Source organism: Onychostruthus taczanowskii, unplaced genomic scaffold (genome assembly GCF_017590055.1).
Source record: "Onychostruthus taczanowskii isolate IOZ18803 unplaced genomic scaffold, ASM1759005v1 scaffold35, whole genome shotgun sequence".
NCBI classification, from domain to species: Eukaryota; Metazoa; Chordata; class Aves; order Passeriformes; family Passeridae; genus Onychostruthus; species Onychostruthus taczanowskii.
In genome coordinates this window covers 4,883,139-4,904,297 of record NW_024500905.1, presented here as the reverse complement: position 1 = coordinate 4,904,297, position 21,159 = coordinate 4,883,139, and the positions used below count along the sequence as shown (strand labels likewise).

The 21,159-nt window shown below is 43.6% G+C and overlaps 1 protein-coding gene across 2 annotated transcripts in view; it reads left to right on the top strand.

The window, feature by feature from the left end:
- RASSF3 (Ras association domain family member 3) overlaps nt 1–21,159 on the top strand; it is a 93,781-nt gene that overhangs the window by 24,811 nt on the left and 47,811 nt on the right. Inside the window, exon 1 of one of the 2 annotated variants that reach the window (XM_041411339.1) lies at nt 14,590–14,913. The exons of the other annotated variant lie outside the window; for it this stretch is intronic. Coding sequence (XP_041267273.1) covers nt 14,785–14,913 — 129 coding nt within the window. The 5' untranslated portion in view covers nt 14,590–14,784. Of the gene's footprint in view, nt 1–14,589; nt 14,914–21,159 lie in introns of those variants that run through there. 2 annotated transcript variants of the gene reach the window in all.

The following is a 21,159-nucleotide window of genomic DNA, read 5'->3' as shown; positions in this document are numbered from 1 at the left end:
GTCAATACCATGCATCCTGCCTGGGGCTGACCTCACTTAATTGACTTCAGGATAAAAATTGCATTGTCTTAATTTCACTAGGCTTTTCTATCACAATTTCTTATCAGAAAATTCTGCAACATTATTCTCTGGGGAAGGAAGACCAGTGTATCACAAAGCTGAACATTACTTTTATATTTCCCAGTCCTCTTGAACTTTGGTTTAGAAGAACAGTGCTTTCCAGCATTTTTCTATTTTCCATTTACATTGTTCTCTTCCCTTGACCTTCCTTTTGCCATCCTGAGTAACATTTTCCTTTACAGTTACCTTGAAGAGAGATTTCCTTATCTGCATATATGACTAATCAGTAAGGTCTTATGTTTATTATAAAGCAGTTTGTTGGAGGTGGGGATTAGAGCATGAAACAGGGACCGAGGAAGCCAGATTTGCAGTCCTTGCTCAACTAATGACTAATTAGATATGGCCTTCAGCAAGACAATTTGGCCTTGGTTTTCAGATGCACTGATTTAAGTTTTAGTCTTTTGCCTCTGGCTTTCTTTTCTTCTTTGTTTTGGGGAGAGGGAGTTGCCCATGGCATGCAAATCTGCTATTTCATTTTACCTCAAAATATGTCTCAGTCTGGGCAGTCAAAAGTTGATTTTTAGAAATGTGAGTAGTGTTCCTTACCTATTGCCACAATGAGGATGAACTCTCTCTTGCAAAATGTTATAGTGAATGAATGCACTAGGTGGCACAGAGTTATGAGTTCTGAGAACTTGATTCTTTCTTCTTTATGCTTTACCTGTGACTTCTATGAATAACCCTGAATTTGTTAAAGAATCCATCATTTGGGAAAGGAAAGCAAGGTTGATTTTTTAAAGATGAGGATTACAGATGAAGGTAAATTTAGAGTTAACTCAGTATGAGGGAGTGGAAGGAATAAAATCTCTGGCACTTTCATTTATGAACTATGATTTTACTGAGTTCTTAATATCATTTTCCCCACAATCAACAGGTATAACTAAAGACAGGAGCAATATACTGGAGTGAATGAAGAAGAAAAAAGTGTTTTGAAAATACCTAGGATCCACACTTTCAGTTGTCATTTGGCAGCTGCTGTCTGTCTGAGAAGTGTCCTTAACACAACCCTTTCTGGGTAGGTCAGGAGTCCTCTTCTTTGGCTGAACCATCTTTCAGAGATCCCATGCTCCGTCTCGCAGCAGGAACTTGCCAAGCTGTGCTGGGCTGCACAGCTCCCACAACTTGCCCTGCCTCAACTCACATCCCAGGCTGCTGGGATTCACCCCTTTGCTGCCAGGTCCTTCCATGCAGTGCAGGAGCAGCCTGTCAGATGTGAACAGCCCCCATGTGGGGCCAGAGATAGGACCCCTGCCAGGGAAAGACAGAGACAGAAAAGGGACAAGAGGGGCTGACATAAGCCATCTGGATTTTTTATTCTTGTATCCCTCTGTGTCCCATCAAGCTGTCTAGACCTCCCAGAGCAGCCCCACTCTTGGGGATTCTTGAGAATCATGGCATTAGGTTAGACAGTGAAAAAGGAGATGCAGGGTCTAGCAGAGTCAGTAAAAGTAAAGTAAAAGTCAGTAAAAGCAGAGTTTTGCTGCAAGAGATCCAGTTTCACTAACACTTTGTAAACATCTATTTTCTTCTTTTCTTTAAAGTATCCTCAGCTTGCAGTTTTGAGTCTTCTTTGGACTGAGATGGCCTGATGGGGAGTCAGTACATGTCCCTGAGCCATGGGTACTCTGATGTGAGGGAAGGACGTGTACCTCCATCCCACCCTCCCTCAGGCTATCTGAATTTTAAGATGAGTTGGCCATAGTCCAACAGCTGGCAGCATTTCATAGACAAATCCTCTAGATTGTGCTCAAGTGCTGTGCATAAGAGTAGTCTTATTTTACACTCTTCTCCACACTTTCATTTCTTGTAAGTCACCTGTGTGTTTTGGCATCAGTTAAGAAGGAAAAAAAAAATTGGCAGTTCTGCTGTAGTCAGATTTGGCAGTCTCACTGGTTACTTCCAGTAATTATCTCCATGTCACAGATATGCTCTTGGTGCCAGTTTTAGGAAAACCTTCCACCTTTTTTATGTTAAGGAAGTGGATTCTTTAGGAAATTGTTTTTGTCGGAGAACAACCCCGTCTTTACAAATGCTCTCACTGTGATCTTTCACAAAAGGCTGCATTCAAAATTTGAAATATGCTGATGTGCAAATAATTTCAATAGCTGACCTGCAGAATCTGTTGGCAGGGCTGCTAGAGGCAGTTTGCTCTGATTCCAGCTGCCTGCTTAATTTTGGCAGCTGCACGCTTTCTGGCCCAGATGCCTGCAGTCTCTTTTCCAAGTTAGGAGCTAGACAAACTCTATTCACTGTCCTGTAAGTGCACCTCAGCTTATCACCAACATAAAGAATTAGACCTAAAGCTTGGGCTGCCTTTTGCCCCCCAAAGTTATTTTAAATGGTCCCGGGAAAGCTGGATCAAGGATGTACAGTAGTGGATGTGGCTGCCGGAGCCTCACCGAGGCAGGGGGCGATCCCGCCTTGCCTTGTAAGGGCGTTTGCATGGCTGCAGAGCGCTGCACAGCGCTGCCAGCCATCCTGAGCCATCGCAGGAGGCTTTGAAAGAAGCCAAGCACGCAGGGGCAGGTCCTCTGGAAGAGCAGATGCCGAAGCAGATGTTAAGGCCACACCGAGGACCACTGAGTGCAGCGTGGTGGGGTTGTGGCAGGAGATTGCTTCCAGGACACAGCTGTGAAATTCTTAGGTATGGCTTGCAGTGTTGGTGTGCCTCCCTGTTTCAAATCCTCACACCTCTGCCACAAAAATATTTTAAAGAGATCTGCAGTCTTTTTTGTAAGTTAATTTAAAAACAGGTCTTTGAAACAAAGAGTTTTTAGAAAGACTTTCAGACCCAAAGAAAATGAAGGTAGATACCCTAATGCACACAGCACAGAGCATGGACTTTTTAACATTGTTCTGCTAATATCATGAGTGATGTTTCTGACATGTTTTGAGGTATGCATGTAAGACTGCAAGTTCACTTACCACTTACTGACTTTGAGATCCAGCCCATCTTTCAATTATCCAGTGACTCTGCTAATGTAGTCACATGTCAGAGGAGGGGAGGAACACCCAGTGTTGAGTTTCCTGCACATATGGACATACATCTGTACATCTGTTGAGCCACATGAGCATAACCCCTCTTGGCAATGCGTCACTGCAGTTTGCTCTCCAGGTCTGGCACTCCCGACACTTGAGTGCAGGCATGGAGATGCCGTGCTGCCCTGATGTGGGGGTCTGGCACTGCTCCTGTGGGACAAGAGGCAGAGGGTGAATGATGGAGATAGCATATGGCTGATGAGAATAAGCACTGACCAGCAGAACTCAAGGACAAGGTGTGAGGAACAAAGAACGTCCTTTTTAAAACAAAAGCCATGCACTGTTCATGCCAGATGCAGTTTTTTCACAGTTGGCACTGGTGGCATTGCCTTTGTAATGGCAGCTAGCCAGACAGATCTGGGAACCAGTTGGTAAATGGCATAAAAGGAAGTGCTTGTAGCTTATGCAGTCTGGTGCTTTGTGCCCCAGTGTACTTTGTGTTCCTCTCCTACGTGGAGCTTTCCAAGCTCTGACCAGTGACATCTTACCTCGGTATTGCTGTGGTAATCCCCTGCTGCCCCAGTACCCAGCTTGTTTTCCTCTTGGAAAGCTCTGTTTTGCCTGGAGGGATGGCTCAGCTGATGAGGCAGCTGTTCTACTGGGGCAGATTTCAGCCTGGTGCTATTAAGAAAAAAAAAAGAAAAAAAAAAAAATTGGTTCCAGTTTATCCTAACCATCTAAGCCCTAAATTGAGGTGGTTCAGCAGCTGCCTCAGGAACAGCTGAGCTGCCTTGCAGAAGGAACATAAACTTCTCAGAGAGAGGCAGCTCAGATTGATAGTTAAGGGCAAGAGTAACTATCTTTTTCAGTCTCTAGGTCCACAGGTTGTGTGGCATATCTCAATATAGCGAAGGAAATTGGAGTTGTGGGAGATGTCTTTGTGAGCCTGTATTAGAGCATTTCTATGTCAGTGACAGAAAAGAGAACATGATGAAACATGTTGTTCAAATGTTGTAGGAAAAAAGCTATATTTAGCTGCTCTAAAAATTGCTAAGCATCAAACATGAGGGAAATGGCTCTGGCAACCTACGCTTTTCCAATTTCACCTGTTGCAGTGTTTCTTAAGTCTAGAAATATCTATAAAATAAGTTACATAGCAGTTAAAACTTTCCCAGAAGAGGTGTAAACAAACTAAATTCACTTGCTGAAACAGCTATTACTGAACTATGAATTGACCTTGTGCTGTGTCGATTCTCTGATTCTCTGTAATGCAAACCATCTGCATGCTGAAACAATTAAAGCCTTCACATCTCCTAGGAGTTTCCTTCCTCCGATTATAACTTATGTGCTGTGGTAGAAGCACAGAGGTAAACAGCTAGTTAGAGTGGCCCTCTGTGTCTGTGTGTCTGTGTAATTTTATGGTGCAGCACATACAAAACCATTTTCAGTTGAAGTGGCAGCCAGCTTTCAAGTAGAAAATATAGCACATGCTTGGTACCAAATGCTGGAGCCATAGCTTGTAAGACAGCCTGAGTGAGACACATCTGCTCTGCGCCTCTGCTTCCCTTCCCCCAGCCTCTTCTTTGGATGTACCAAGTTTTCATGAAGCTCAGGTCATGCTGGAGAGACAGTGTGTGAATACAGCCTGCTTCTGTGTAAGGCCCCTCTGCATGTGCTAAACTGAAACCCCTGCCTTCTGTAAGAGCAGTACCTAAGTGTGCTGAGCCTGGGCTGTGTCTGAAGTGAAAACCTTGGATACCAATTACACATGATTTTATAAAAAAATTATTTCATTTACAACTACTTTAGTTTCCAGAAGTTCAGAGTTTACACTCTTTAAAGCCATAAAAAATCAATCTACAGCCATGGCATTAGAGTTTGGATGTTGTTGTGGTGGGAAAATACCAGAGATGTTGCTTCTGTAGGATTGCTGTACAATTTGCTGTGTCCCACAACTGGCAAAGTTTCATATTCAAATCTCTGCACTACAAAACCTCTTTCAAACACATTCTTCCACCATTTATGTCCATACAGATGACAACAGCACTAAAACCTCAGATCCTCCCTCTTCAAATCACAAGAAAGGGTGACCGTGCAAGCTCAGTAAAATAAGAAAATAAATTTATTTTGTAGGAATAGGGTTTTTTTTTTCCCCTGGAAAAAAAGTTTTAGGCACTAATTTTTAGAAAACATTCATTTAGATTAACATTCTAGACATAAGCCATGTAAACATAAGACTGTAAAATTAAAATAATTAAATATTTTTCTCTTAAAGTTAAGTCTGAAAAGTAATGAGTAGTTGCAGCACTACTCACTGGTTTCTGAGCCAGCCATGATTATTTGTCTCTGTGGGCAAAGGCTTCCATCCTAGGGAGTGACCTCTGGCATCTGGCCAGGTGCCATAAGGCACCTCAGGTCCACATTTCTCAGAGCAGGCTGTGTCCAACACGCCTGTATGTGTGGACTCTGGATATGGCATGCATGTTTTATCTGTTCAAAGTGCCTGGAAAATGTGGGGGGGGGGGGGGGGGGGGGGGGAGGGGGGGGCTGAGTGAGTGACACTGGCTGGGATAGTGTAAGAGAATGGTGAAATGCAGAAAAAGACTGGGAGGCCCCACGCTGCCATGATGATGTGATTTCTGGTGCTGACTCCCCTTGGAGGAACCTCTGGGGTTTGTTTTGAAGGAAATGTATTGATTTACTGAAAAAGAGGGCTCACAAATGAAATAAGGGCTCACAAATGAAATAAGTCTTATTTCACATGTGAAATAAGATTTTTCAGAACACCAGACCCTGGGGCTGAGCTTAGGAAAGGTAATTATTTGGCAGCGTGGTTCAAGTCCTCTAAATTCTAGGTCATGTACATTTTATGTATAAAAGACTACCTATAGCAAATAGACAAAAGTATATCAATTGCTAGATTTATAGTTTCCTCTGTGACCTGAGTACTGACCCATGTCTGACCTCTGCTGCAGGCTAGAGAAGTAATGAGGGTCGTGGTCATGCCCTGCATAAAGAGTTTGCAGGAATATGTTAAACTTGATGCAGTCAGTCACAAAAGAGGCATTTCCCACCTTACAAGTACATGCCTTTGAGATCCAAATAGATCCCCTTTGTGTTTATTTTTTATAACATCACAGGGGTTTTGTTAATGAAACAGATAAAAATAAGTAATGTCAGCTTCCCTGCATCAGCCCAGGGCTCAGGCTCTGACCTCCTCACGCACTGCAGGACCAGACGTGGCAGTCTGGGGGGGCATAAATGGCTTCTTTTCCTCAGGGTGGGAATGTTCTCCTACTGCATTTAAGTGCATATATTGTTTTTTTCCCCTCTGGTCACCTTTTTTTTTCCCCCAAAGTGCTCTCTGATTGATAAAATGTAGGCAGAGGAGAGCAAGAGCCGTACTGAACTAGGATGCTTCTGGCAAGGCTACAACCCCGTGTGATCTGCAGCTCTGCTTGGCTTCTCACGGATGTAAAGCACTCACTTCCTCCCTTTCTCTTCCCTCCATATGTTAAATCTCCTAAACTGAGGATTTGCAATGCTGTGTGCACATCATTCCATAATTTTGAAAGAAAATTAGAAGCACCATATTTTCCTTTTGTTTTCTCTTTCCTAGTTCTCCAGTATCTTCTCAGCCCTGATACATGTGCTTTCCTTAGCTGCCTTTTCACATAGATTACTTTTTTTCATTATTTTGATTTCTATTTTTTCAGTATGTTTTCTCTCTAAATCTTCCTTCAAAATTAGAAACATACATCTCAGCTTTCCTAAACCTGTGTTCTTTTTTTCACCCAGAAATCTCCACAGACATTTGTTTTGGAATTTTATGGAATTCTGATGAGGAAAACTTACTTCTATTCTAAAGTATTACCTTTTGAATTTGGATTTTATTTTGCTGACTTGCCTATTTCTCACTGCCAACTCTTTCCTCTTCTTGCTCTCCTGTCCCTTCTTCAAACTGTCTTACTTTTTTCTCCTCCTGCAGCAGTGCTCTCTCAGTGAGGGAGGAAAAGCATGATAGCAAAGATGGGAATCAGAAAGGTCTTGGGCCAGTGAATGGGATACTGACCAAATATGAAAGGAGTTAGTGAGATTTATCTAAGAGAAAGCTTGATTCAGGGCACAATTTTCAAAGCTGGTCACATCCTGCTGAAAATGTGAAAAATGTTGATCTTGTGCAGCGCTGCAGAAGTACAGATGCCAAAGCCCAATTTCCTTGCACTGGCAGCTGGCAGCTCCTCCCATGGCCCGCCAGGCTTGCGAGCTGGGGAGGGAGCGGGCAGGCAGAGCAGGCAAGAGGGGCTGCCCTGCTGCAGCCCCCAGCACTTCAGCGCACTGGGCTGGCTCCCCAGGCGCTGGGCACTGCACTTCACGGAGACTCTTTTCAGGTTTCTTCAACTAAGGGTGGACTGGATGGATTAGGCAGGCATTTCAGCAAACAAGTTGTCAGACCTGTTGTCCTGTCAAACAGCACTGTTTTTCTGGGACAGTTCTCTTCACGGACTGCTGTTGAGATGACTTACTAGGAAGTCCTAAATTTGTGTGGGCAGCTTCTAGGGAATTTCTATGATCTACTGCAGTCAGACTTATTAAACATAGCAAAATGTCATCTCATACATAGCATGACAAGACAATTTCTAGTTCTTTGTCTAGGAAATGGCAATTGGGATGTGATTCCCAGACCAGAAGGCCCCTTCCCCCAGCAATTCACCAGTTTGAGGACATATGCTGGGAATCAGATTGCAGCTACAGCGCATTAGGGCTCACATTTTCCTGGTATCCACAAAGCATGCTGAGCTTCCACAGTTGTGGTTTCTATACTTAAAACAGAAGGTTCTAGTTAATTTTACTGCCCCGAGTATTTTTATACACTGTTAGCAATTAGGAACTGAATTAAAAGTAGGAGAATGTCTGTTTTCTGTACACTTTGTTATAGAATATTTCCTTGAGATTATATTCTCTCGTGTAGTAGTTCTACTGCTTACCCTGGCAAGGCGTGGGTGCTTGCAGAGGACTGCAGAGCACTCCCAGGCTTCTGAGCTTCCTTTATGCCAACATTTGCTTATACTTATGTCTGACTATTCACATCAATGGGACTGTGTGAGTAAGGATGTTTATTTACCTGTTTATTGAGTTGGAGTTTCTGAGCTACATCTGGGTCCTGACAGACTTTATCTGACTTTGTTGGGGCTGGCTACAGAATAAGCTAGAAAGGCTATTGCTGCAGGGAATGGATTGCCAGGTGGAACACGGCTCTCACCTTTGAATTCTTACTAGTACTGACATATCCCTGATCCAGCCTTGGAAATGAGAGTGAAGGGCAGGGCAATTCTCACTTCAGTACATTTGCACAGCTCTCTCGAGCCCTCTGCTTAAACATATTTCAGACATATGAAATATTTTTTCATAATTTGTATTATAAAATCTACCTTTTCAGATCTTTGACAAGAAAGTACCTGTTTAATAATGCAGTCTATAATCAACAGGAGAGAAAGAAAGGAAAATTGCTAACAAACCTATTTGTTTTAGAGTGCACTTCTTCCTAATTGGGATGCAAAAAAACTGATGGGAAAATGCACACCAGTACAGCAAAGGGCTGCTTTTTCAGCTTTGTCAAGATCCTTTCAAAGGCAGTAGGAGTTTTTCAGCTGGTCCCAGCGGGATTTGGGGCAGGGCAGGATGTGGGAAGGTGAGTGCTGATACCACATGATGAGGCCAGACTCCATGTCAGTGTCTTCAAGCTGCAGAAATAGTCCCATGGGGATGGTTGTACTTATAGTCTTATCCTGGCCAACACTGAGTCATCTTGCTAAGCAGAATTTATGACATATCTGTTTCAGATAAAAGGGTATAGAATATTCTGGAAAGCTGTCAGACTCTAACACAAGGATGTTGGTAATTCCAAAATTGTTAGAAAGGTACAATTTTATCTTTATAGCTTTAGGTAGCAACAAGATAAAGAATCCTCTAAACTATGTGCATGTTTGAAATTATGAACAGCTGCATTGATTTCAGTCAAATTGTGCATTTAGGTAGGTGGCCACATGTTTGCAGCATCACAAGCAAGGAGACAAGCACAATCTTCTTGTTCATCCACTTTCTCTGCCCCTTCAAACTAATGTAGGTCTGACTCCTCTGAGCACAAAGGTTGGGATGGGAAACGTGAACTTACTCTTCTGTTATCATCTGACCAGTCCAAGTATGGTAGATGAAGAACAGAGATCTGGTGAGTGACAATGTGCAAACATGTAAGAAAGTGATTACACAGGTTATTTTTAATTTCCAGCTATCCCATTCTTTTTGAGGATTTTGGATGAAAAGTTGCACCAAAGGGGCTTAAGGTTTGGGCAGAATCAAGAATTTGAAGAGCCAGAAAAGGATTCCTGACAATGCTGTCGAAGGTTGTGACTGCCATAACAAGTACCTGTCCCCGTGGCATTTCTTCACCAGGAGATGGGGAGAGGCTGTTTACCTGGCTCCTGTTTGTTTTCAGTCTGCACTCCTGTGCCTGTGTGGCTGGAATGACCTTGTTTGAATTAACAAGTTGCTGGGGTATGAATCAAAGGATAATTGTCACTGCTGCCAGTGGTACTAAACAGACCAGAGCTATTAATTCAAGACAAATGGGAGAAATGAGTAAACAGAAAGTTTACTGGTGTAAGGAAACTACAGGCCTGAGTGGATGGCCTGTATTGGTTGTATTTCAACTTTATTGCTTTCCTTTGATCATTTGAAATTACTACTGTTTTCAGCTGGAATGTAGAAAAAACTAAGCCCACACAATTAATTATTTATTCTGATTTTAAAGGGACAGTCTGTTACAAGCTTTCTTCCCCTGCAACTTGTTTTTAGGACGTGTTTTTTGTTATATAGGCATAATTTAAATAACTAACATAATGGAACAATGATATTTCCCAGTCAAATGTGTTACACAGAAGCCAAATTCAATGTGCTATTTGGTAGGAACCCCTTTGGATTTCACTCCTAAGCATATCTTAGTATGTCCCATAGGGACTAATCATCAATAAGACTACTGGGGTCAGGGGTTGCAAAGACATGAAGGCAGAGAATGAGAGGGGGAGAGAGACTCACAGCACCACAGAAATTACCAAAAGAGTTTCTGAAACAGCCAGGGGCTAGGGGCATCTGGCAAATTCATAGCAGCTAGAATGAAATACTGCTAAGGTTGTTAATGAAACTCTTCCTGAAAAGCACTGCTGAAACTGGAGGGATACTAAAGCAGACTTAGAGGGTGTAAGAAAGTTTAGTCCCTGTGATGACCCTTCCTTCCCACAGCCCATGTCCTGCTTCCCTTCACTGCTCCCACCCCACAGGAGGCTGCTGCTCGCAGCTGTGGGGCCACCACAGGTCCTGCTTGCCAGAGCATGCAAGCACCCTCACTGGATTTCATCCAGGGGAGACTGAAAAGGGGAGATAGAAAAGGAGGAATTCTTCTCTTGAGATCTCCACATTACTTTTTAAATTATAATAGAAATGTAGTCTTAAATGCCACCAGACCCTCCGACCCATGCCGTACATTTTTCCTTTCCTGCTCCTTTGACCCAATACCTTTTGATATAGTCTGGCACGAGCCTGGAGAGAAGACCAAGGCTTGTGTGCAGAAGTGACCATCTTGGTCCCGAGCCTCAAAACAGAATTACTGGCCAAGTGAATGTTTTGCAGCTTTCCCATTTCAATGAGTCCTCCCAGTTTCTCTGTCAGAGGGCTGAGGGGATGTTTTAGAAACATGTAAACATCATGCAGTTGGTAATGGAGTTAATGTAAACTCTATAGGATGTTTTATCAGTTGTCCCTTTGTTTAGTCTGGGAAGCAGAAGAATGGGAGGAACAAAAAGAGTCCTCAAATACCCAAAATTTTCTCTAAAAAACCAGCAATGAACTGTTCTACCTCTGTTTCTTTTGTTAAGAAACAAATGGGCAGGGTTAAGGATTCAAAATGAGATGTTAATAAAAACTATCTATCTAACTCAATAAATAACTTAAACACTGGAAGGGATGGCCTATAGTGGAGAAGCTACAGCACCAAACTGCATTTTAAGAACAGTTTAGCTAAAGAACTGTTAGGGATGGTGAAAAGTACTTGGTTATTCTTCAGAGCAGGAGATGAATTGGCTGAACTAATAATCCGTGTAATCCTGTTCAACCATACTTTTCTGAGGTATTTTGATTACTTCAATAAAGTGATCTTTTAATACAAATAAAGCAATGAAGCTGCAGGACCTTGTGAAGAAATCCACCTCTGTGCAATTTGATGTCTGGTTCTAAGGGTTATTTCAGTTAGAGTAGTTCAAAGTCCTAATTCTTGCCTGATTCATAAAACTATTCACACCTGTTTTGCCATTTAGGAAGTCAGCTTTCACTTCTCTGGAAGCTATGCTTGGTATTTCATTTCTCTCAGCTGACTCTCCAAAACCACAAAGTAATTTAAAACTGAATTTCATCCTAGAGAGGAACAGTCATTTAAATGGTTGTTTTTCCTCCTACACAACAAATCAGTGTATGTCACACAGGTTATCTTTGTCTGCGATTGCTTTTTTATTCGTATTTTATTCATGAGAGTCTTGCTTTGAAATAGAATGCCTATTACTATTTTAGGTTGTGTTACTTGAGCCACCACTTTTAACCGGATACAGTTTAAAAATATTACGAAATTCTATCTATGTCATCAAGCTTTAATTAAAAAAAAGTTCATTCTCCTTTTCTTCACGGGTGCACTTGTAGCACTACTTGCTACTTGAACTTAATGCTTCATCTAAAAAAAGCCTCTCCCTCTTCTCTTCTTGCTAACTGTGTGATCCTGTGATAACAGATTGACAGCTTAATTTCTCATGGGATTGGATTATTTCTCAGAAGGACTTATTGAGAGCCTCATAATGCTCTGTATTTCAGATCTCACTCCTGTGCAATATTCCTTGGCTTTTAAGTTAATTTTTTTTTTACTTAATCATTAATCCATAATTCTCCCTAAGAACAAGTATGCTTTCAGAAAGCTTATTACTATCCTGAGACATGACTATTTTTATTTTCATTATGAAGTGCTGTTTGCCTTTTCTTTGTTGACTATTTAAGAGGCCTGTCAGAATAAACCAAAAGTAGTGCAAGTGTTGTAGTGTAGACGTTTCAGTGCAGCATAAAGAGCCTTGAATGAATCTTACCTAGGTAAGATTAAAAAGTCAATTTGAGAATGTGGAAGAGTACTTGTCAGGGGATAGGAACCTTAAAAATATGGGCAGAGAGTAGCCAGGGGACATTGAAATACACAGGGGTACCAATTGATCTTTAAGTATCACCCTTGAAAAATACTTGGTTTTGGGTATGTTACTTTCAAGCACCAAACAAATCAACACTGAAAGGCATCACATCTGCTTGTACCTTGATGTGAATTGTTTGGCTCAGTGCCATGTCTGAAAAAAAGTAAAAGTGAAAAATCTCTTGTCAAAATTAGTAGGAGTACTGGAAGATATATCACAGAAAACGTAGACATGTTTTCTTCATTGTTTTTTGTTGCAGCTAGAGAAAATGATAATGTGAATTTCATGTTATCAATATAAATTATGCTTTACAGATGAGGTGAATGCCATGCCTTGCTGCTAGGGAATATATCAACTTGAGCCCAGGACTTGCAACTAATCTTGCATAGATGAACTTGAGCTCTGTTGCAGCAGCTTATTGTCTCGATGATCCTCTTTGCCAGCCTAAAGTCCCACCCACACACTATCAGGTTTGAGACTGCAGCCAAGCAAACAAGCTATACACACAGTGCCTCTTGTTCCTGGGGAGTCCATCAAGTATGCCAGCAGATAATATATAAAAGTACCTTTGCAGTTTGAAAACACAAATGCCATTTTTAATCACACCTGAGCCATTTTAAATCCTTCACCTTAACTGTGATCATGGACAGGGGTGTTTTTTCCAAAAGTTTTGTAAACTGGAGTCACTGGGTCTTGGACAGGTTCAGAGGCATGGCCAGCAGGTCTCTGGTGTGACTTCCTCTTGGCATGGGTCTGGGCTCAGCGAGCCAGGTAATGCAAAGCTTGTTTGGCTACTGCAAGCATTTTAATACGTTTTAGTTGCATTCAAGTAACTTGGCATTCAACTTAAAGCTATCTTGCATACCACAGGGCTTTACAGTGCCAACAAGTAGGCTCAAGAGCTGACACATCTGCATCTATGCTGATAGACTCAATGATTTGTTTTTAAAAGCTATGATACCTTCTAATCTGCCAGATGCCAAACTCCATATGAAAATCTGGAAGAATCAGAGTTGACAGCAAAGTAAGGATTTAACACCTCCCAAGTGACTGACCAGTTTTAGTTCTCAATGTGAGTTGTTTTGCCAGTTTTGAGGTGACTTCATCAACATGTAAGGCATACCCGGTCCAGGAAGAGCACCTACGGGCAGAAGCAGACCCAGCCCCTGCTTGGGATAGGAGCAGCCACGCACAGCAGATGAGGAGTGTGTGAGGGACCAGTGAAATGGGGATCAGGAAGAGGGAAAGGAGATGTTAGCTAATGGTGTCCCAGATTACATCTGTGTCTGAGCGCTGAGACCACGGGAATTGATGTGTAAACATTTTCAAATATGTTTAATCAGAGGCTGTGCCGGTGCTCAAAGGTATTGCCTTTCTGATGCCCATGTCTCAGGGGTTTGCTGCGGCAGCAAGGGGCTGATGTGACTCACTTCCCCCCATGGGACCAGCGCTGAGGCACAGGGACAGCAGGAACACCGGGCTAAGGGCGTGCAGGAAAGGCAAATCTGCTTTTACGGGCAGCTGCACAGCTTTAGGAAGCCGTACCTTAAACCCAGTATCCTGTCGGTGACAGTGACCAGCCTTAGATAAATCAAGGGAAGACATGAGACTCCGAGGCAGGTAATTACGGAGTGATCTGGCCTTCAGGCATTGTTTGTAATTTCCCTCAGCAGTGATGAGTCTGATGTTTCCCCCGTGTCTTATCAGGACTTTTGCGCTTTAAATATGTTTTCCAGTTGCAGATCTGGATATTCTTGCTATCTGCACACATATCTAATCCCTGGTGAGTCTTCACAAGCCTCCCTCCTCGCTACATCCTGGGGCGATGAATTCCATTGATTTAACAGCCCGTGTGCTGGCGATGGTGCGCGGGCCGGCCCCGGCCGGGCACCGCGGCAGCTGCGGAACTGGAGGCTGGCACTGCTCAGCCGCAATTCATGGATTGCTGGAAGAACTGTAAGGGAAAAGCTCTCCCCATTACTTTGCCGTCGGTCCTTTTTTAAATGACTGTTCTTACAGTGCATAGAAGAGTGAAATTGAGTAATTATTAGGGAAAGGTTTAGGAACTTTTTACTTCAGCAAGGCCCCCCTCAGCTGCCTGAGGTGCGGAGGCGCCGGCACGACACGGGGAGGGGGTGAGGAGGCGGCCGGGCGCGGGGCCGGGAAGGAGCCGCCCGCACCCCTCACCTGCTGCCCGGGCGGGCGGGGGCGGCGCTGCCCGGGAACTCGCGCGGCAGGAAGGGAGCGGAGCGAGGGCGGGAGCGGGGCCGCCGGAGCCGCGGCTCCTCCTCCTCCTGCCCGGACCCCGCGGGCTGGGCGAGGAGCGGCAGCGGCGGGGCCCCATGCGGCGGCCGGGACGGCGCTCTCCGCCGCCCGGCCCCAGCACCACCAGCAGCCCCCGCCGCCGCCAATGACCTGGACCAGCAGCATGAGCAGCGGGTACAGCAGCCTGGAGGAGGAAGAGTCCGAGGAGTTCTTCTTCACCGCGCGCACCTCCTTCTTCAGGAGGCCGCCGGGCAAGAGCCGCGCCGCCCCACAAGTAAGTGCCGCGCGCGGGGCCGGAGGGCGGCTGGGCCGCGCGGGGCAGCTGCTGCCGGGCCGGGCCGGCTCCCTCCGGCTCGGCCTCCACGTGTCCGCCGCCCCCTCCCCCACGGGGAAGGACCCGCGGAGCCGCCCGGGCGGCGGGACGGAGCGGCGAGGAGGCGGCCGGGAAGGGCTTCCCTCGGCAGGCTTCCAGCGGGGCTCCCGTGTCACCGGGGGTCGCTGGAGGGGCCCCCGCCGGCGTGCCCCTCTCGGCAGCCGGGCTGAGGGACCCCCAGTGCCCGGCGGGCAGGGATGTGGGCAGAAATCCCTTGTTTGTGCGGTGAGTGACCGCGCTGTCGGCCCCGCTGCCGCGTCTGCCTCCTCGCTCTTTCGGAGCTCGTTCCGAGGTGAATGACAGCCTCTTCAGCTGGTTTATTGGCAGCGAAAGGCCCTCTGAAGTGTTTAAGTGCCTTGGTTTAAGCATTCAGGCTCAGGCAAGTGGGGATTTGAGGTGAAGAACTAATTAAATACGAAGCAAAAACTCCGAACCAACCCCTTGTGTGGGCAGCGTTGAAATTCAGTGGAGGATCTGTCCGACCCAGAGCAGTCATTAACCCATATAGGGTAAACGTCACACTTTTTTTAGCTAAGCAGTCTATCCCCCGTCATTTCTCTCTTTTCAAAGCACAGGATCTCATTGTAGAGATGGCTGGTGTCTTTGGAAACGATAGGCTAGCAAGCCTGTTTAGTTTATGCTCCTTCTTCGTCTGCTCCCACCAGCATCAGTGCCTTCTTTCTATTCAGTGTCTATTTCTTCAAACTCTTAGTAGTTTTCCCCACTGCATTTCAGTGTTACTGTTACTGCTGCTGTGGGGACCTGGTGATAAATTTGCTTTTGAAAGCCTGGATATGTCAGCTGCCCTCTGGTCCACCTGTGGCACTTGTCAAAAAGCATCATTTGTTGCCCACAGCCATTCCTGTAGGCAGCATTCTGCTGCAGAAAGCCAATCTTGGTTTCTGTTTCTCTCAGGTTATTTGTGATTTGCTTAAACTGAAACCCTCCAGCTGCCCCTCAGGAAACTCCTGCTCCCGTTTGAGGAAGTGCAAGAGCTCTCTTGAACTTCAGTTTCCTTTGCAAAGTCTGGCAGAGAGCCTGGGCACACCCTCTTCCTACACCTGAGCTTGGGCACTTGGAGCAAATAGGTTGGGACCAGCTGTGTATCAGGTCATGGCTGCTTCTCCAGGGTACCTCCCTTGACTCCTCTCCTCAGCGTTTATTTTTTCTCATCCGTTTTGAGTTTCAGCCTCCCATTAATCCCAGGTGTTCTCTCGAAGCTGCTGTGGAGTGTCCCTAAACTTCATCTAGTAACCTATTTGGCCAGCACTGGCTGCCACCTGGCCCTTAGAGAGGAGGATCCTGGTGTGACAGTTCTGTGGGAATAGATACCTAACTGCTGTCTGCCTCAGTGTAGCTACTGTATCGTGACATGTGAGAGGATCCATGTCTTAATTCAGATCTTAAAAACATACACATCTTTCTGAAGCTATTCTATGAGTTGTATTGCTAAATATTAGCTGTATAAGTAGTAAGTTGTGCAAATGCATAAATTGTTGTGTGTGGTGTTAACACTTTCAAGCAAGAGGGGCTGGAAAAAAACCAAAAAAACCCCCCCATAACTAAAATTTTATATTCTGCTCTAGTAATGCTTCCCAAAAGAATACTGCAGTGAGGTGTTGCAGGATACATATTTAAGTATGTATTTACTAGGCTGGAACAAATTAATCTGTATTGCTGACTCTGCAGCATCAGAAATACTCAGCTAGTATTTCTAGTCATGAAGTTACTACCAGTTGCTCTCAACTGATGATTTATAGAGAGAAGAAAAAAAAACCCCTCCAAACAATGCTGAATGCAGATTTCAACAGTCATGTGGCCAGTAAGAGTGAGTTTCTCCTTCCAGCAATAACAGTCATAAGAAGCCTCTTTGTAGGGATGAGGATGTTACTTTTGGTTTGTGTTTGAGGTTTAGTTAAAAAATGCATACTATGTCCCCTTGAGCGAAGAGAAAAGAGGGGAGTTGATAGTTATTGTTTCTGTGTCTTTCTCAACTACACAAATATTAAGTTCTCCAGTGTGGGTTTCCCTTCTTGCAGAAGACCTTTAAGTGCTGGCAGTTACATTTATCCTTCTGTCTGTGCTCCCTCTGCCCCCTTTCTTGCAGGGAAAAAATGGTTTAGAGCATTTGGTTTCCAGCTGTGTCTGCAGAAAAACTCAGTACTAGTGTTTAGCCTTGTTTTGTATGGATTTCCAAAAAGAAGAGAAAGCAAAATTCACTAGCTTAAGTAGTGAATTTTTGTCTTCATTTAATTGGGCAAGGGTGGGCTTAAATACATCAAATTCTGCAAATAAGACAGGATTAATGAATTGACTGCACTTCTAGTGTGAAAATTTTGTGATAGTACTTTTGGTCTTTGCTTAGGATGCCTAATCTGTACAGTGATTAAAGATTTAGACAACTATTCCCCTTTCCATACCACTTCTAAAAGAAAATTTCAGCATAAAACCATTGCAGGGTATAATAGGCAGTATGGTGTTTTGGGGCTCAGCAGTAGCCCTCAAGTTATTTCTTAAGCAAGAAATACTTCAGTCTGAGGGCAGTGTGAGTAAAAATGTACATTGCCTTTTGCTGTCTTATTGCTCCTGAAAGTTTAGCTTTATTTAAGGTTTCTTATCAGCTGTGTCTCTTGTAAAATTTGAGTGTCAGAGACTAGATGAAGCTCAGTGTGGCCCTGTTTCATGTTTGCAATGAGTCGTTTAATAAATGAAAAAGGCAGAACTGTAAATATTTTTGTCCTGCCAGTCTGACTACTTAGGTAAGGTGAAGTTATCCATGTATGTAGGCTTTTGCAAGATCAGACCAGTGCTTCTGTATGATCAAGCCTTTGGAAATTGTCCATTCCCTGTAGAGAAAATACCAAAATAAGATGTTTGGCAAAGTTTTGAAAACTGACCCCTTTCTCTCCCTGTTTTCTCCCGCCCACCCCCATCCTTCAGGAAAATTGAAAACAGTCATGCCTGCTGCTCCAAGCCCCACCATATGCTGGAGGGATGTGCATCTTCCTGTGTATGTTTTCTGCACTTTCCTTCCACATGCCAGTTCCCTGAATTATCCCACTTTGAGCAGGGTCGATGTAAATCCTTGCAATATGTTTCCTTTCTCAGGGGTCTCAATGGACAGTGGCCTTTCAAGCATTGTAGGTGGTTAGTTCCAAGTTCACATTTTCTGTCAGGATGACTGCAAAAACCTGAGGACATCCCTGTACTTGGTTCTGCCTGCTCTATGTTTGAGGGTCCCTTCCACTGTAACTGTAAAGGTTTGAAACATGAGAAGAGGCTGTAGTCAAGCTCTCTCTCTCTGCCCTTACGTGTGAGGAATCTGTGAGACAAGACATCACTGTGCTTTGGGAAACCTTGCTTTGGAAGCTGGCAGTGCTATGAAGGTCATGGATCCCAGCTAGAAGGGGGCCATTCCTGCAGATTCTGTTCAGCATCTGAATTGTGAATACTTTGCACACAAAATGTGAGAGAGTTCTGGTTGATATCTCATGCAAAATGGCTTGGATATAAGAAGTTTGACACTTGGATGCTGCTTTGCTCTTTGGGAAAAAAAAAAAAAACCAAAATGCTGCTGTGTGCTGTTTTTCTACCATTTCATACAGGGCTCTGTAAAAGTGTTTGCAAGAAAAATGCAAGCTCTTCTGTTGGCAGTTTGCAAAAATGCACGTGTTCCTTCTGCACCCAAGAATGTCCCCATTGCCACACTGTCAACACTGGTCGTTCCTGTCTGGGATCTGATTTCTCCCTCTCTTTTCCCCTTACTGGTCTTGGTCTTCACAGCTTCCAGACCTGCTGAGTTCCTTCCCCTGCACCCTCACCCAGTGCACCCTGCCATGACACTGGCTTTGTGGCTGTCTCTTCTGCTTGTTAGTGGGATTTGCAACTGTGGTAATGGTGGTGGGAAAGGAAATTCATAGAAAAGCTGGAAATGGAAAGCAGATAGATAAGAGCAGAGGAGGTGTAAAGGGAAAGAGCAAAAGGCAGGGGGTGACAGTCTCATCTCTAGCTAGTCCTGACAAGGCAATCAGTAATCTCTCATTTCACTGTTGAAGAAGGAGGTTTGAAGGGAAAGGTGTAGCTTTTTTTTTTTTTTTTTTTTTTTTTTTCTTAATAAGTGAGATGGTGAAAATGGGAAGAAACTTCTGTGAAATAGGACAAACGTCTGTGCACAGATACCTCTTTTTAGGTTTCTTCCACATGAATTTGCACAGTAGTCGAGGCACGTAATTGAAAAAAAAAAAATCCCATTTGAATTGGGAAGAAAACAGTTTCTAGTAGTAAAATGCAGTTTGTAGCTGCTCAAGCCTAGTTAGGATGTCTTTGTGTTACCAGTGTCCGTTATTAATGTTTCGCGTTGTTTGGCCATTGTGACTCTTCCTGGGTTTCCTTTTAGTAACATTCCCTAGGGAAAACAGCTCTCCTGATTACCAGAAAAAATGAGGTTTCTAATTATAGGCTTGCTTTGGAGCCAAAATGTTTAGGTTTGTGTTTGACATGTAGTAGTGAAACTTATTTTAAAAAAGGCAACTAAAAATATCCAGTAATGTTTTGTTCTTTTTTTTTTATCCATTTGGCAGTCAGTGAATATTATGGGATAAACATTGTCGCAACTGAAATACTTGAAAGTTAAGGGCCAAAGGAATGAGTAGGGTAGAGATTGTGTCTATTTTAAGCCCACATCGCTGTGATGGTAAACTAGTGGTCCTTATTCTGTGTTTTTGCCTCACTCTTCTATCTTCTGGAGGATTTGATGTGGCATGTGTTTGTCAGTAACTTGGAGGGGCTTGATGGCCATTTTGTGGTGAACTCTAAGTCCCCTGCTGGTGTCTGACAGCCTCTGGAGGTGAGATGAGATTTATGCTCTGTGCAGAGGATGCTGAGTGCCGTATGCTGGTTTATCATCACAGTTGGTTCTTGAAATCATCGGTTTAAATTTTGAGGACTTAACTATATAAAATAGTAACTACTAGCACTCACAAAAATTTAAGAAACAGGTTTAGGAGGGATGGATTAGCATACTGTCCTAGTCAGAGTTCAAGTCACTAAAACATGTGATGGGTGTTGTTAAATTCAGCAATTTAAATGTCATGAGTGCAGCACCAGCAGCGGGTGCTATTCAGACTAGATGAGTAACTCTTAACCTTTCCACTGTTTTTTTTAGTCTGTTGTATTAATACTATATTAAGTGCATCTCAGCCAGTTACTTATCTATAAGCTTTGGGAGCACAAACAATGTATTATTATCTTTGTTATTTAAACACCACCAGAGAAACACTGATTATTTATTTTTCATTTTGTTGCAGAAAAAAAGGCTTTGGTTCACTTATTGGAGTCTTGGGGTACAGTAGCTAGGCTTCACATTAGTTACATCAGGAGCACTTAGTAAGTGTGGGTATTTTGTGAACTCAGTGATGTAGTTGAGTTGGGATAGTTGTGAAGGTTTGAATGCAAAACAGAAGGAGAGAGCTGTGGAGTTTTGCTGAAGTCAGAAAATATTGGCCACTTATAACTTTATGGTCCAAAATGTTTAGACTTAGGTTTCTTCAGACATATGTGAACAGACGTGCAGACACAAGGAGTTTTCTTTTAATTGAAGAGTCTGATGAATCCAGGAAAGTGCTCTGCAGAGCAACGGAGCTCAAGGTCATTTGAATACACTGAAGAGATTTAAAAAGAACAATAAAAAGTTACTTAATGAGAAAATTTGATACCTCCTTTTCATTATATGTTATTTCAGCTGTAGATCAGTGTGTAAGAATAATATCAGAATGACCATTTTGGAAGAGTATCCTGCTGATTAACATTTAGCTACAGCAAGAGCAAAATTATGAAGAAAACTAAAGTAGAAACTGATGATACAGTTTGTCTCTTCTGTAAAAAGCCAGTGGGACCAGTGCTGAATTAACAGTTGCAAATAATACTGGCTCATGGGCTGGGCCCAAAGGGTCAAAGTGAATCATCACAGACTGTCAGCTCTCGTGGAGTTCTGCAGGGCTCCATCCTCAGCCCAGAGCTTGTCCACATCTTCATTAATGACTTGGACGCAGGACTGGAAGGAATAGGAAATAAATTTGCCAATGACACTAAATTGAGAGGAGCTATTGAGTCCCTCAAAGGCAGAGAGACATTGATAAATTAGAGAGA